Source organism: Aplidium turbinatum, chromosome 6 (genome assembly GCF_918807975.1).
Source record: "Aplidium turbinatum chromosome 6, kaAplTurb1.1, whole genome shotgun sequence".
In the NCBI taxonomy this organism is placed as follows: Eukaryota; Metazoa; Chordata; class Ascidiacea; order Aplousobranchia; family Polyclinidae; genus Aplidium; species Aplidium turbinatum.
In genome coordinates, this window is record NC_137477.1 from 15,219,113 (window position 1) to 15,237,122 (window position 18,010).

At 40.4% G+C, this 18,010-nt stretch overlaps 1 protein-coding gene across 2 annotated transcripts in view; it reads right to left on the minus strand.

The window, feature by feature from the left end:
- Positions 1-4,963: 4,963 nt before the first annotated feature.
- The window catches only part of LOC145771904 (serine/threonine-protein kinase H1-like), a 36,835-nt gene continuing 23,788 nt past the window's right edge, over positions 4,964-18,010 (minus strand). For both annotated transcript variants that reach the window (XM_082583662.1, XM_082583663.1), the window contains 3 exons: positions 9,857-10,002; positions 7,906-8,017; positions 4,964-6,360 (listed from right to left, as the gene is read on the minus strand). In XM_082583662.1, coding sequence (XP_082439788.1) covers positions 6,307-6,360; positions 7,906-8,017; positions 9,857-10,002 — 312 coding nt within the window. In that variant the 3' untranslated portion in view covers positions 4,964-6,306. The remainder of the gene's footprint in view (positions 6,361-7,905; positions 8,018-9,856; positions 10,003-18,010) is intronic.

Here is an 18,010-nt window from a genome sequence, read left to right on the forward strand (position 1 = left end):
GTAGACTGCTGTTCTCCGGTTTGTTTTTCGCACCCAGGGATGGGGGCGACTGGAGTGGCCTCTCCAGAGTGCTGGCCTGGGCGTCTGTATGAAGGTCTTGCGCTGCCCAAAAACACAGGACCCCTTCTCTGCCTCTCTGGCATGGTCCGAGGGAACGCAAAGCGTGACGCTCGGCGACGGTTTGGCTGCAGGAGTTGCCGGAAGGATGTCAGAGCTTGACAGTCGACCGCCTCACGTACTCCACTCTGGATTTTCTGTCTGGGTTGACTCCCGTAGCCTTTTCCAGGACTAGATGTAGCCGCAAGACAGCGGAGGTTTTTGAATCAGGGTTTGCTTTCCCCTAGACGAACTGCCGTCCAAGGCTGACAGGCTCTGTCTGCCCGCTGTTGTACTGTCTTTTGTCTGACCTCTCACCTGTAACCTGCCTGACATGGTTAGACCTGCCAGGGGCTACGAGCACCCGTCGGTATAGCCCACAGGATCCTTGAGGTACTCAAGCCTCCCCACCACGGCAAGGTAACAAATACGGGAGAGGTACAGCAGTGAATAAGAACAACGAAACGTGAACTGCGAATTACTATTGGCAAAATCGAAACGTGAATTACTATTGGCAAAATCACATGTCACCGCCACGCGCGCACTCCGCGACATGATGATAGCACTACTGTTGTTACGATCCTAAGCGGATAATCCGTTAGTTTCGCATCCCGGTTTGTTTAGGGATCCCTGGCATTGTGTTGTAATCAGTGCTGTATTCGAGGGTATACGGCGGTATACGCATTACGCAGTATACTCTCTGCTTTTTCGAGAAAATATAGTATACCCTCTGGTTTTCCAGAGAGGGTGCTTATGCTATCCTTACTGATTCTGCTATCTTTACTAATAAACAATTTTGTACCTTTCGTCCAATTTTGATGTTGATGATTCATGTTATGGTAGAATAAAGATTAGTATTTGGCAAGTTGTGTAGGCTATTATTTATCATTTTGACACATCTGACAGTATACCGGTACCCTGCGTTTTTTTTACGAATAGGCTGCAGCACTGATTGTAGCCTAATATATACAGTGTTGGGCGCGGTAACTCATTTTTCAGTTAAGCGATAACGATAATAATCGATAAACGAAAGATGCCTAAAGCGATAACGATAAACGATAAAATTATCGCCGATAATGTCCGATAACGATAATTTTTTTTTCTTGATTTAGCGCTGCCCCATCCCACGCAGCACGAACAGTTTTCATAAACATGACGAATAATCGAACATACTATAGGCTACTGTAAAGGGACAAAACTTTTTGTAAGTTATGCATGAATAGAATCGCAACAGCGGCAGTGGGTATCGAATCTTCAACCTCTTGATCCAGAATCAAACCACTGAGGTAACCGCCGTGCTTATACCTTCAGACGCCAGTTGGATGCTTTTATCAATTGAGTTACACTGCCGCTTACGTGCAGTAGGCAAAATAATTAAATCAAATGAAAATACCATAAAAAATTCCAAATTTTGTATTTTGCTTTCTGCTTCAAGGACTGTTTACAGCAAAGTCAGCAATAATTGGAAAAATTCCAAAAAACGCAAAATCAAACGAAATTTATATCGGAACAACAATATCGGATTTTTCAATGTTAAAATTAGCCATTTAATGCCAAAAACTCTCTGATAAACTCCCTGAGCTTCCGATCCTCGGATTCCACTGAGTGAGTTTGCAGCGCTTCCCCAGTTCTCTGGCTGAATTTTAAATGATTTTTCATTTAAATTCACTAGGCTATTATTTGTTACATTTTTTGTCTCTGTGGCCTCTCCTTATAAACCGATTTCTTATTAGGCTATGTTGATTAGTTATTTGTTAACTTTGATTTGCAAAATTACCATTCCGCATTCATAATATTGTTGCCCCACGAAAACTTATGGCGATTATTATGTGATCGGCTTTTTTATGGCTTGTTCATTAGGTTAACATTTTGGTGCTCTCTCACTTTGGGCAGGTGCCCCCTCCCTACTTTTTTCGCTCTGGCGAGAGCACTGCACTATAGGCCTACTGTATTGTTCTTGCATCTATTCTCGATGGTCATACATAGCCTATCTACTTCATGCTTACTGCATGGCTAATTTTCTTTAACTTTAAACAGGAACAACTTTTAACTTGCTACGCCCCTATCTAAGCCTATGCAATAAAATCCCACTCTCCAGAGTCTTGATCTTGAAAAGTGCGGTAAAATGCACGATGCTGCAATCAGAGTTGCGCTTACATTTTAATTGTAAAATTCACTCACGATTGCCGATTGCAGCAAAACAACAAGAGAATTGTTGCATGAATTTCATTGCATTGCAATTTGCAACTCTAAAAATTATTGTGTTGTCAAGGCCGTCGCTGCAGGGGGGCGTGCCCCCTCCCTGACAACGACCTGTGCACACACACTTCAGGCACTGAAGAAGAACTGATTTCAATTTTAGTTTCATTAACTCGGTGGCTAGTAAAAATATTACTTTTCATGGTTTTTCCACTTGTGTGTTGATCCGAAATAAAATTTATCGGCGATAATCAAATATTGCCTTTGGCGATAACGATAAACGATAACTGAAAAAATAATTGAGCGATAACGATAAGCGATAAAAATTTATCGCCGATAATAATATCGCTGGTAAATTATCGCCGATAATGCCCATCACTGAATATATATTTGCGTTCAACTCTGACGCTGTTCTATGTCAAATGGTAGGCACTTAAACATTACCCACTGGTCGAAGAGGTACGCAATCATGCGTGACATGTTCATTCGCGATTCAGCTGATTTCAGTCATGTGACTCGTGACGTGATATTCTGATCAAAAATTTTGATATAAAGAAATTTAACTGAATGCTTCACCACAACCACCGTTGCCTAATGGTTAGGGCAGAGGAGTATAGTAATTTCGATTTCGTGGGTTCGATTCCCACCCTCTGCTAATACTATTTTTTCTTCTGCAACTGAACTGAGTGCAAGAAGGATCTTAATGGTAGCCACTTCAACAAGTCGAAATTGTGACTAAAACACAAATATTGATTGAACATGTCACGCATGATTGCGTACCTCTTCGACCAGTGGGTAATGTTAAAGTGCCTACCATGTCAAATAGGCTATGACACCACACGGGTGTGGGCTGGCAGACTTGAAGACTAGTTCGGTCCTTCTGCCACTCCCATCATCATCAGCAAACAACTTAGTTCACATTGTACTTTTGTATTGTTTTTATCACATGTGCTGATGATGGCGTATGAGCGATCTTTCCAGGCTCGATTGGAGGGCAGGAAATCTTCAGCCACTCAGCAGTCTCGTCGTCCAGGACCCTCAGACCATGCGCACCGTGTGGAGGCCGGTGGGTTAGGCAGTGGTGGATGACATGGTCTGCGGTCTGTTCCGTGGCACCACACTTGCGTTCTGATGAAGGAGCCAGACCCCACTTGTGCATGTCTGAACGAAAGCGGCCGACGCCAGTTCGCAGGCGGTTAAACCTGACTCACGCAAGCCTTGCGAGGGACATCCCTGGTGGACGGGGATCGGCGTCGGGTATGAAGTCACGGAGCGTGGAGGTGTGATTTTGCCACTCCGTGTTCCACATGTGGTTCGTCCAGTGTGTCGCACTTAAACCAAGTTCTTCTGCGTTCGGAGTTGTTGTGCGACAGGCACAAAGGGGCGTCTTGATTTCAGCCGCTGCTTTATAGGTGGTGGTCGCTTGAATGTTGCATGGAGGAGGTGGTCGGGGTCCAGAACGCGGCGAGCGAGAGAAATCGTGGCTCCTTTACGGCGTGGCTCAGCGGGTTGGACTGATAGCCTGATACGTCTATGCATAGCCACTCTACCTCCGATTGGGCACTGGACTGGTCTATTGGCGTCCAGCTCAGTTGCTTATGGACAAACGTGGCGAGGCCGTGTTTCCTGCTGATGGTCGCGCCTGCGAGTGTGAAGTTGGGTAATACCAACTTATCCACAGATGTGCAGTGGGTCTCCTGGAGGACAATAACGAGGGCCTGATGTTTTGTGGCCAGATACTCGATGATGCTGAGCTTGCTGGCCGTAATGCCCTCGGTGTTCAGCTGCAGTACGGTGGGTCGTCGGTACTTTTCGGCAGAGGAGCTGCCGCGCCCTGATAAGGGCGTTTCCCTATCCACCCTGCGCTGAACCTGGGCCTGGTTTGCTCAAGTGTGACAAGCTTCGCATATCTTTTTTTTTGAAGATATGGTACTGACCACGAGAAGGTGCTTGTTCCTCCCCCCACCATAATTCATGTGCTGATGATGCGAAATAAAAGAACTTGAACTCTTATGGTGGCTCTGCCAATATATTTAAGCCATTATAACTTCTGGGACGAAGAAGCTTCAAGATCAAGCAGCGCTGGTTCGACTCTCGGGGTGTGCGCTTGAGCAACGCACGTTAAGGACTGCTCTCCATTCAGCGGCATCTATTGGATGGAATAGTTCCCTGGCAACAAGACTTCAACAACCGAAAACTTCACTCCGCCAATCTTCGTAACCGGCCCTGCGTCAGTGATTCAAAGCCTCAACAAGTATGCGAAACTGCCAGTCTAAACACACTGCTATTCAGATTTTATAAAAGGTATTGCTCAAAATACCCAACATTCAAGCAGGGCTATGGAGTCGGGCGAAAAATATACAACTTCGCGATTTATACCTGCCCGAATAGCAGTTTAATGTTGTAACTTTTGTCTTTTTTAAATTTAATTTAACCAAAGTTTACTGAAACGGCGACTTTCACACAAACTTATATTTTTTATGGTCAAGTTTTACAGCAAAACTGACGGATGGTACCGTACCTCTACTTGGCTTCTTTAATTGACGTCCAATTTCATCAAATGGTTAACAGTCAACAAGAATCTGAGTGTGTAAGGGTAGTCGGACAGTTTAGGCCTTCATGACGTCGTCGACACCAGACTAACCAAACAAGTGGTTGAAATGGGTCGCAATTTCATTTCACGGTGAAATTGGATAGTAAGTTGCAAAAGTCTAAATGAGGTTGGGGCTACGACATATGTCTAGATGGTTGAGAGCCGTACCAAACGGGCACCTAAGATTGTCAGCAAGCTTATCTTGTTACAGGTATAAATCTTCAGCCAATAGGACGAAGGTAACACGATCTAATAGTATATTTCATAGAAAATAAATACTGTACCAGCTTCATAATGAGTATTAAACAGGTAAATTATGTACGAGCTAGCTGAAAATGATGAAAGTACGTCTATTAAAGATGTTGAGCTGTAGAAAGACTCGACGTCTTTCAGAAAAAAAATGCACAAAAAGCACCTCCATGCAATATTGGCGAAATCTGTAAAACTCTGTTGCATCAAATCAAACAACTTTTTATGCCTGAGGTCATTTACAAGTTTAACTAGGCATGGAATTACAACCATGTTGGGGGAATCTCTTGGTTGAGTTGCGTTATGCACTGGCGTGAAAACTTTTTGCTTTTACGATTACCGTATATTATTGGGAATGGAACTCATGACTGATTTTCCAACAATTTTTAAATCACCAGAAAAAAAACATAAACTAGCAGTGACATTAGTCCGAACGAACCCGAAATTACCCACCGAGTTTGAATGGTTGCGCCACTTTTAGAGGTTTGTTACAAAGCGCACACAATAAACTAAATGACAGAAGTCATAGCTAATAAGATTTAACCTGATACGTTAAACAAAAGTGGGTCAGTGCCAAGCTCGGCCATCGCCTGGCAAAAATCGAGTTTGCAAACCAGTCAAGTAAATCAATGGGACTTTAAAGGAAGTGTTTTTGTAGCTTCATAACGAAAACTAAGCAAAGTTATAGTAATTAACAACTCACAAGTTGGTGATATCACTATTCGGCATTGTGTTTACCTGTTTATCTATTAGGTTTTGTTGCAGCATTGCAACCCACAATGGATAAACATAAAAATAGAATATGTAAAATACTTGACATATAAGAGCAATGAACTTATCAAGACACGTGTCTAGCGGAAGAACGGTCGGCACAAGAAAAATGTCTGCACGGGCGGCCATGTGTTTTCATACGACGTCACCCGTCAGTATAAATACAGCAAATAAAAGCAGGTAAAACAACAACAAAGTGTAGATAGTCTTGAACAAAAAATAAAGCACAGACATAAGAGCGGTGAGATGTTTTGGTTAGAAAGCAATACAAAAGTTTTCCGACGTTATAAGACAAAAACAGCGCAAGTCCAAAAAAGTGGTCGTTTCCACAAACCCACCGATCTTTCATTTACTTGGAAGAAGCAGATTGGGCATAAAACATAACGGTGGATAAATCATCACTGACTGTAGTTGTACTTCTTCAAGAGATCATCAAGTTCTTTAGCCTTCACCTAAATAAACATTGTGTGTGAGACTCTGTACATAGCACATGGCTAACAGCTGATGAAAAGAGCAAGTTCAAGTTAACCACAGTTTTGAGCATAAAAATGACGAGTCACGCCACAAAGACAGATCTCTCACTTCGCGCGATTGAGCAAGATGTTTCAACCTTGGTTTTCCTTTAAAAAACATGAGATAGTTTGTTTTTGGTTCTAACGGAGCACGACTTGTACGTGTAGGCCGGCAACAACATAGGCTACTAGGTGGGCGACTAGGCGTAGCGCTGGGCGATTTAGGTGCTGCCTCACTGTGAATGTGATGCCGGGTGATTTGGACACAATCTTGAGTAAAGTGTACTTTATTGGGTATTAGGTGGTTTGTTTATACAGTTTAGGCTGAACAACAACGCATATGCCCAAATGCATTGTAATAAATTTTCAGTTTTTCAGCTGGGTAGGTCAATGCTTTCCAAAAAGTTGTAATGTGCAAAATATAGGCTACTTGTAGCGCTAGAGAGCTCTGTCGTCTCTGACGTCACACGTATACGTCACTAGATTTGTCCAGAAGGTTCCAGAAGAAAATTTGTCCACTTGTCTTGAGCGCATACTTGCACGTCTCGGGAATTCAATTTCAGTAATCAACCGTTTGTAAGGCGCTATGCCGAATTGCTACCTTGATTCATCGTTAATATGTAGATTTGCAGTCGTGTTGCGTTGTGTGATCGTATGTAAAACTCGCCATTCCACACTAGAACCTTCTTAAAGAAGTTTAAATCATGATTCTTTTTTCAATATAGAAATCAGTCTTGGTAATTCTAAATCAATATATCAGTTTCGTTGTTGCTACTGCTTCTATTTTTTGCCGCTGCCAGTATGACGTTTGAATCAGTTTAGTGTTATGTTTAGAGTCTGTATATTATGATTTCTGGTGCAGCAGCTATAACTTCTGAATCAAGACTGTTAATAATGTCGAAGCGACAACATTTTGTATCCAGTTTTTGGTGATGGAGCTTTAAACATTCCGGTGTTTTTCTTTACTTTTTTGTGTTGCTGGATCGAAGATTAAAAATTATAAACGATTACATTGTGAGCAAGCATTGACCGTCCGAGTTTGAGTTAGCAAACAATACAGCAGCGTAGTCGACCTCGTGTCCTATTATTCCTTGCCGACTTCGCCCAGGAATGTTGCCATCCCACTGATGGCTGTGTATGGGTGGATATGCTGAAAAGCAGCGTCCGCTACACTACTCATGAAGTTGCAATTGAAGAAAACTAAGAAAGTGCACTTCAACTGCCAGGTGAGGGAACCTTCTTAGCATGCACCTACGTGTCCGTGTCTACAAGTCGTAGACCCGTTCTAGCAGGAGCTTTAACGTTTTTATAACTCAGTTCAAAGGGTGTTAACATTATCATAGAGGGTATTTGCGCTAGTACAGTCATAAAGGGCATTTCATTAAAACCAGTGTTTTCTTACAGAAAAATGTTTCCGGCGCACAAACACAAAATACAAGGTCTCAAAAACATTTTCAACGCTCCTAACCCGTTACAACATGTTACCTTTCTATGTTGAGAACGAAGAGAACGATTCGACTTGGTAGACCATCCGGATTGGGCCGACTTGTTGCTGTTGCGGGAAGAGGCTCTTTTTAAAAGGTTTTGGGAGATCGATCTAAAGTTCACAAAACTTTCAGCAATGTACAAATTGAATCGTTAAATATTAGTGATAAATTTAACTAATACAGCAATTGTTTATATATCATACTAGTTCCCGCTTGTTAAGCCCACCTCGGGATCGGATAGTTTTGGGCTCATTAAGCCGGAGCGAATTTCAGCCATGCCTACATGCATAATTGACTATGACCGACTGCACTATGGCTAAAAGTTGCTAATCTGTTAAGTGTTAACAACTGTACATAGCGATTGATTCTTTTCAAAAATTTCGTTTTTGGCAAGTTGTGTCAGCAACGAGCCGTGTTTTGCAGGTAACCCAATGAAAAGAGAATAAGAGATCCAGGTTAAACGGTTTGTAACGAAACAACTGAATCGAGTACTGAGTTAGAAGAGTAATGACGCGTGAATTTGTCCAAAGCAAGACGAAAAACATTAAATTGTGACGCCTTTTTACACAAACTCAAGCAAATGTAATCGACAATTGGGCTTATTAAGCGAGGTTTTGGGCTTATAAAGCGTTTTTTTTTTTATATTACTGGAATAAATGGGAGTAATTCCGGACAGGACTTAATTGGGCTTAATAAGCTGGTGGGCCAATTAATCGAGGGCTGAATCATTGTCATTGTCAGCCATTGTTGTTCCACTGCAGGATGAAGGCCTTCCTCATATCTTTATAATTTTGTCTGTCTTTGCACGTTGGTGTCCAGTGTTTGCCGAATCGGTAGAGTTCGTCTCGCCATCTTGTTTTCTGTTTCCCTCTTTTGCGTTTATTGTGAAGCGGTATCCAGTCAGTAGTTCTTCTTGTCCATCTGTTGTCAGTTTTTCGCATGATATGTCCTGCCCAATTCCACTTTAAACTTTTTATTGTTTGAATGAAGGCTGAATAAGCGGGAATTATTGTACGATCAACTTCTTTTCACGACTGTAGTCTCTACAGCAGTGGTTCCCAACCGGGGTGCCATTTACAATACTCTGGAGTGCCGCAAACTATTCCTCATATTCATTTTTTATCTGTCTTCAAATGGTAACTACAATATAGGATAATTGTTGATTATAAAACGTTTCATGAACGATTGTTTTTGTTATATCATTAACATTAATAACAATTTTTGTTGTCATGCCGTATGCAATGCATATATGATGTTTCGCGGTCACAAATTCTAAACGTGGCACCGTTATATGGTTGTGGCTTTATGATGTCGATGTCTGTGCAAGTTGTGTTGATTGTCGATTGTAGTTCAGTCGGTGAATGCTGTACATGGAAACGTCTTTACCCATTTGGTCTGCTAAGGGAAGAGCAGTATATTAAGTTTCACACTGACTTCGAAAAAAGAAAACTTTTGGCTAGGCTACTTCTTTTTTTTTATCAAAATGCCGTTTCGAAGTGGCGTTAAATTTTCAAGTAAAATTGAAGTGTTGCTATTATTTTGATTACTGAAGATGCTATTGTTAACTGCTTTTCTCAAGGGCACGCACAACAAACATACTGGCCTACTTTTCTCCACAGTGCACCATAGCTGAAAATCAAGCAGATCCAGAAGCTATGAATACGCTACCATTTTTTAACGTTTTGGGTATGAAACGGTTTAGTTTGTCTCAATAACCTGCTGCTTTCGAGGTGAAAGATCATTGGTCAGCCACAAAACGTTTTCTCGTCTGAACGGTGCCGTAAGCCTAAAAAGGTTGGGAACCACTGCTCTACAGTCATAGAAACTCTCAAGCAATGTTAACCTACGCTTGACCATTCATGTTTATTGGCAGTTTTTCTCATACAAAAATGGCATAAAGGTCTGAAACCGAAAGACACGATTAATGAACGCTGCTGCAGAGCACTGACCTGTGTAGGTTCTTGTTCGACTGAATGGAATGATTGACAACCCATGAATGCTTGAGAGCGTTGTCCGTTCGCATCCGCTCGTTGGGGTTGATCGTAAGCAGTCCAAGCACAAATTCCTTCGCGGCCTGCGACACTTGCGGCCATGGCTACAATACAGGGAACTTAATTGATTCAATTCAATTTTTAAATTTACAAGTCACCGAAGTCATCCTCTGCTGCTACTTTTGTTATTGATGAACTTAATTTACACTAATCAGGTCACTTGAAGTTTGCTTAGAAGTTTTCAACCTTGTTAATCCTACCTAACTAACAAAAGGCTCAACAGGAGCAGATTTTGAAAATGCGACTATTTACGTACAGACAAACTTTCAAAACAAAATTTGACTAATCACCTTTTGAATTTCGAAATATTTTACAAACCTTCTAACTTCGTTAATGATACGTTGATAAACGCATTGGCTACAGCAAAAGTGAAATTCATCAGTTTCACCAACATTGAAACACCAGCAACGACTGCATGAAATTACAGTAAAATGGAACAAAAATCAAGGGGGGAGTTTGGTAAAAAAAAGCAACTCTTCTACGGCCCAATTTGTTGCATTTAAAATAATATTTTTCTGTCAAATTCAATACATTCATGTGAGAAGTCTTTCCAATAGGTCGGTTTTACAACAAGAGTCTAAATATACGACGTTAAATTTTATATTAATATTTCATCATGTAGAACTTATGAGATCACCAGCCCTATTGAATCGTGTCATTGTTAGTACACTAAAATAAACACTGCTGAAGATTGGGGTTCAAAAATTAGTCACCATCAACACAGGATTCGACCTAAAACATATTTCTGTATTTGTAACCGTTGTTCTTACGTGTGCACCTTTAAAGTTTATTTTGCGGTTTTAAAGTGGATTTTCTTTTTTAATTTCCTCTGTTTTATAATATGTTGGCTTACAGCTTTAAAGATTGACAAATTATCAATCAAGATTTAGTGGAAGTTTGCCTGTTGGGGATTTACTCACAGTACAGCGGGTAAGACGCTCGCTTTCCAATCACACAATCCTGGTTCGACTCCCGGCTTATGCTGGTTGTTGACAAACACCGCTCACTTCTACCCAGGGTGTAATAAATTGTGGGTGTAGTTGCTGAAGAAAAGGCGGCCGAGAGAAAGGAACTGGCCACCCTACTCTCGTTAGTGCCGATGGCTTGGTATAATGAAAACCATATCTTCTCATCCCCAGATGCTTGGATTCAAGTATGGGACTCACTTTTACTTTACTACTAATTTATATTTTGGCTTTTGGACATATAATATCTTTTTTGACTGCTTTTTTAATTATTTGATCATCAGATAGACAGTCTTGTGTTCAACCACTGCGCTGATGGAAGCAGTTCACCATTTAGATCAGTGATTCTCAAATTGTGTGCCACGGCAAACCGGTGTGTCGTGACAGATATTCAGGTGTGCCGTTGTACTTTTTTAGATTGTGGAAAATTATCTATTTGTATTACAAATCGCCATACAGGCAAGTACGCGAGACAAGTGCGTATTATCCATTAGATGATTGATATTACTATATTGTATTTACATTGCTATGTTGTAAAGGTGATTGTCAGGTTACACTGCGTCCAAGGGTCATCAGAAAACATAGTCATAATCACAGCATCATCTAAGCTACGACCAATAAACGAAAACTTGGACGTTGCGGAAACTAAAGTCTCAAAGGAAATCTTTTCTCGCTCTTTCCCAAAATAGGTTGGACAAGATTTGGATATCCAATTACAACTAGACAACTAGTGATGGAACGACATCCGGTTCCGGGCTGTGTGTGTGCAACGCTGTGTGTGTGTCTTTGATCAAGTCCATGACCTTGTATAAATCTACACATGTTGCGTGTAACATTGATCAACCAGTAGTGCCAAATAAAAAAATCAGTGAATTTTTTTCAAAAAAATTGTACCTAGTGTCCTAGTCTAACCAACACAATACAAAATATTTACCCGTGCAACGTTGAGCATTTTCTTCACAAATATTCCTTTTACTCTAATAAAGTCATGTACTTTCCGAAAATCTTTGTTGCACATATGCAACAGAGAGCGCTACAGGAAATGTAAGATTGAAAATGGGATCAAGAAAGTCAATCAAAATCTTCAATCCTGTCTCTTAAAAACTATTCTACACCGGGTGGATAGAAAACATTGCCAAATTTGAAATCTACCCAAAAGTTTAGCATATACCTGAATGGATCCTTTTAAAGGACTCTAAACATTGCCATGAGGCACCTTTTAGAGCGCTTGGTGACTCGGTGAGAGTGGTACACAACCGCTCTTTTGAAACATTGATTAGGCCTCTATAAAGTAGATATTACCAAAGGCCGGAGGTTCAGGCCTCCGGCCGGAGTTGTAATTCTCTCCGGAATATCATGCCTCTGGCAAAAATGCTGCTTCCGGTGCATCACTACTTACAGCTCCTATTCATGATCTATGCAAAAGCCATCATAATAAATTTACCATTTGCATCTTCAAGGCTTTGAATACAGATTTTCTTTTTGACATAAATTAAAAGCAAATACACGGGAGAGACTTCTTGAAATTGACGACAAAATGCGAATGGGCTTGGCAACGACAGAACTTTAATCGTATTTATTCCTAGAACAGCCAGCCACACTATCATAATAAAATTTGCAGAATACAACTTTATCAAGAATCTTTGTTGCTATGGTGTCTTAGTGCGTCGCTAGCCGAAAAACCTTGAGAAACATTGATTTGGATAAGTTTTATTGTCATAATTTGAAAACGGAATATTTAAAATTGTTTTTTAAATATTTTCCAAACTAAAATTTTTGTATGTAAAACAACAAATTTTGCATTCGAAGAGTAAGGTAGATGAAGATTGAAGAAGTATGCTGGAATTGGTGCAGTAAGGAAGATGAAGACATTGCTTTGTTGACACTTTCACTTATTATATCATTGGGGATCAACATTAGGGTGATGCGTTTTTCAAAAAATTTTTGAATCACTTTTTGGAAGTATGATTTTCTGACCGGAAATGGCGTGCAACAACACCAGAAGAAAAAATTTTATGTTTTAGGTGTCCCACGCTCACCCCGAACATTTTGCGTTTTGCCGCAAATAAACATATTTTCAAACGCAAGCAATTTCTACATTTTACATCATAACGACACCATGTTGGGTATCATTTTGATCAGAATTTTATGGAGAACATCACTAAACTATCAAAAGTTAATTTTCTGCAAGAATGTAAAAATTGAAAATTCGGCCTGGCGTAATATTTTGACAAAAATCCATTCGAAAAAGGTGGAAAAATTGGAAAATTAGACACAAAATGTTTTGAAACATACGGTATACACAATAGGGCAGGTCGATTTTAAAATTTGATGTAGAATAAAGTACCGGTAGCTGCCAATAAGTGAAAAACGTCTTTCGCAAGTAAAAAAAATAAGCAAAGTGCAACGATCGCTTGCGGAAATACGATTAAATTCTTAAAAGTTGCTCCCCGCGTTTTGTTTGAAAAGAGCGAATATGTAGCGCCGTTAGCGGAAGTCGTCATAACAGCCGCAAACGCGCGATGACTTTCTCCATACTTTTTAGGTGATGTAGGCCTACCTAATCACAGTAAGTTAGCGGAATTTTATAATAATAGGAGACCTGAACAGTGAAAAAGTTGTTGTTTAGCTCGAATTGAAATTAAGCACTTAATTCAGTGATAGACTGTAGGCCTAGTGCTTGTTATAAGCCTGACGCGTCTCTATATAGGCCTACTTAGGCTATCCATTAGATTGAGTAATCAGCTTATCATTACAGCATTGGAAATGTGCTTCTTATGAATATAATAAATCGTTTTGAGCAATGATTTGACAAGTCAGTGAATCAGTTGATTTAAATAAAGCTTTTTTAAATCTTATTTAATTTCAGCTAGTATGTAATAAACTTTCTTGTTTACAAACTCTTATTTAAACATGCCAAAAAAAAATCCGCGTTTAACACGACAAAGTGAACAGCATCATGGAGGAGGTCCTTGCAAGCTTGCTAAAACAGAACCCAGCACTTATAAACAACTAATTCAATATTCGATAAGTTTCTGGGCAGCCGATTGTAGCATCGAATAGACAGCGATAGACACGTGTTTCGCCCATGAGGCTGGGCTCATCAGTATCGCACCGTATTCTTGCCACTTGGGTAATCGACCGCCGCTTTACCAGTCAGTTTAACTCTTATCCTTGTGGAAAGAAAAGAGCCAACAAAACCAGCAGGTGCCAGGGGTAGGACATGTGAAGAAGGGATGTTCTTCCCGGCCATCAGCACAAGGCTGATCACTCGCTAGCACAGCAAGCAGCAGTAACGCTTCGCTAACCAGAACGGTGTAGCTTCCACGCTAGCCATAAAGACCTCCAATAAACGATAAGTTTCTGGGCAGCCGATTGTAGCATCGAATAGACAGCGATAGACACGTGTTTCGCCCATGAGGCTGGGCTCATCAGTATCGCACCGTATTCTTGCCACTTGGGTAATCGACCGCCGCTTTAGTGGCAAGAATACGGTGCGATACTGATGAGCCCAGCCTCATGGGCGAAACACGTGTCTATCGCTGTCTATTCGATGCTACAATCGGCTGCCCAGAAACTTATCGTTTATTGGAGGTCTTTATGGCTAGCGTGGAAGCTACACCGTTCTGGTTAGCGAAGCGTTACTGCTGCTCGCTGTGCTAGCGAGTGATCAGCCTTGTGCTGATGGCCGGGAAGAACACCCCTTCTTCACATAATTCAATATTATTACCATCTTAACAATGCTAAAATTAAAAGAATTATTTAAGGTACCGTATTGTTTTGCGCATCAGCGAGGATTTAATTAGTATCTGGCAGGCAGTAAGCTAAATCCTCGCCTACGTTTGATTTCTGACAAAGCCATCAACAGAAAAATTAAAGATTTATTGAAATTGGTTAAGGATATAAACTGCATACACGCAAAAGGCCGAGCAAAAGCTAATCTGGGCATAGATTTGTTCGCTGGAAGTTGTGGCATGCAGGGATACTCGAGTCAACTGCAAGCTCTTGGATTGCAAGAAAGAGCACATTCTCTGTGTATTCTCAGCAAATGCCAAAATTCCATTGGAAGAAAGAGCTTATCTGATGGATCAAAGGCTAAAAATTGGTCCTAAAGGTATCTTTCAAATGTTATTGGTTGATCAATCAGCAGTTTCAAAAGCACAAAATAATGAAAAACGGCTACAAAAACTTCCCCATGACTTCCACGAGGAGGAAGGCGACATATCTGGACCATCAGGATTACACGAATGGATAAGTAGCTCAAGCACGTCAAGTTCGGCGTCAGACAAGGTAAGCACGATTTATTTAGTCGATTGAAAGTGATACATATGAATTGGTACCACAATGAAAAAATCAACACGTGCATCATATTGATGTTATTTAATAATAAGCGCAGTGCACAAAGAGTATAATTAACCTAAAAATTTATATACCGAAACTATTTTACCCTGTTTGCCATAAATCCCTGATGTTTGAATGTTTACAATTTAGGTCAGTAACATTTGATTTGTGTAACAGATTTATTATTACCATAAATTACTTTTTTTTAATGTCATCATGTTTTATTTTAGGACAAGCAAGATTGCCGGCCTGCGAATACAGCACCGTAAAATTTCCTTTTTTCCGTTTAAAGCTTGTGAGGAGTGACTGTATCATCGCTTGGCAATGCATTATTACATGACATAAAACATCTTTTGAGACCGGAAATTGATATCGGTCACATTATTATGAATAAGTCCAAACTGGATCGAGCCAAAGCAAAAATCAAAGTTATCGGCGAAAAATTACAGACAGCAGCAAAATCTGAACTGTTTTTTTTTCTTGGCGTCGATAGTAAAAATGTTAGCAGTCGCTAACTTATTTTTGTATTTTTCTAGAGAGCACAGGGCAGCAAAAAAGATTCCATTAGTCAACTGGAATGCAAACGAGTGGCAAAAGTTAATGAATATCAGCAATCTTGAAAGCCCAAACCCACCACTGACACAGGAAGTTTCAAACGAGGACCTTCAATCATTCATTGACAACGATCGGAAACTGAACATTTCTGATGTACCATCACATTCGCTAACTGAGTAGAGATACGTAAAACTGGTTTCGGAAGCTTTGCAAGTTTCCAACGGTTTCAAAAATCGTCACAAAACAATTGTTGCCAAAGCTCTCAGTAGAAATATGCGCCGGTCTTTTCCGTCTTAAGGTCATTATCGTTACTCTTACGACGAATTGCAGTCCGAGCTGTAGCTCAGCTAACCAATTTTCACTTACTGTAGTTTGCGTATACTGAATATTTGTTTCATTTTTATTAATTTTTTACTTCGAAGAGGGCGCCTGAACATAAAGGTTTTCATTTTGAGTTCCCGAAGGATTGAGTCAAAGCAGTTTAAACGAAAAATAAGCAGCCATTTTCGAAGTTTGGTTTTGCGCCATCTAGCGGTAATGCAATTTTCTTTAAAAAATCGAAAAAAATTCAAATGAATTTCCGCAAGCCGTTTTTCATCCGGTATGGCTGATATTTCACAGAAGTGAGTTTTTCAGCTAAATCTAACTACCGGTACATTATTCACTTTAATATTCCAAAAAAAGTATAAAATCGACCTGCCCTAATACACAATACTACAATAGTCTTATCAGTTAAATGCCAAACAGTGTCAATCAGTATCCAACTCTTGTATCATGGGCTAATCTAATTGATATTTGCTGGTACACCTTCTCTTTTTCTTTGAAGTGTCAAAACTGTGTGATATCCGAACACATTGATGTGACATAAGCTCGAATTTTGTCATCAGTTTCTTTCATTTTGTCGTCTGACATTGCATCGTCACTGTCTTTAACCTTTCGGTTATTCAAACATTTGGTGATGTTGCAGGGATCCCAGGCCAGCTTTTCTAATGTCAGATCTCAGCAGTTGTAATAAGTTGGTATGGTGACGTCCGGTTCGGCACTTCGGCCTTGGTACTTTTTGCTGCCAATTATCGCAAATTCAAGGGCTTTCTGGGGAGGTGAGTCCTGGTGAAGTCTCAGAATGTGTCCAAACATGTTCCATCTCATGGTGGGAGATTTTGCAAGATAATGGTTCACTGCTGCATATTTTATAGAGGTTTTTCTTCGAGATAAGACTGTTTGGCCAAGTATGACTAGTTATGACACGTAAATGTCTTCGATGGCAGGCATCCAATCTTTCAAGACTTGCTTTGGAAACAGACCAGCTATTGCAGTTGTAGATCATAATTGGGATGCAGTACGCATTGTACAATCTTAGTCGCAGATTAAATCGCGATTTAGTACAACCAAAGCAGGTCCTTCCACTGCACTTGGTCTGGCATCAATCGAAAAGAACATTGGGACATACACATCAAGTACAAACTGACAAATACATTCAAGTGCTCTTTTCTGATGATTTGTTGATTTAAAAAAGCTAAAATTTATGATCCTTAAATAACCAGTTTAACCACTAGCTTTCGTTAGGCATCTGGCATGGTGAAGCTTTTCTTGCTTACGAAACAGATACTTTTTCAGTAGCTCAGGAATATCCATAAAAGTGAAGCAGGCAAGTGCCAAAAGGCAAGCCTGGTCGTCTCTCATGGACTTGCTGCTGCTGCCAGAAAGATTCTGAATTAAAGGCTCCAAGCATTCCCTCATCACTTTTTGTGACAAAGCACTTGGCTTGATGCTTGGTGGATGGAAATTAGATTCAGTTAAATCTTCTTTCTTGATCTCTGGTACAAGATTAAACACTGAATCTTTGACAAGTTTGTCAGGGGCTTTGGTGTCTCCATCTCCATCAAACTCACTCATTTGCTCTCCTTGTTTGTCACTAGGCCAGCCTAATGATTGGGTGTCCTTCAAAAACAACCAGATGGCGAATGAGAGGCTGATTGGCAACATCACCAGATGTTTGAATAACCGAAAGGTTGAAGACAGTAACGATGCAATGTCAGACGACAAAATAAAAGAAACTGATGACAAAATACGAGCTTATGTCACATCAATGTGTTCGGATATCACACAGTTTTGACACTTCAAAGAAAAAGAGAAGGTGTACCAGCAAATATCAATTACATTGGCCCATGATACAAGAGTTGGATGGCTT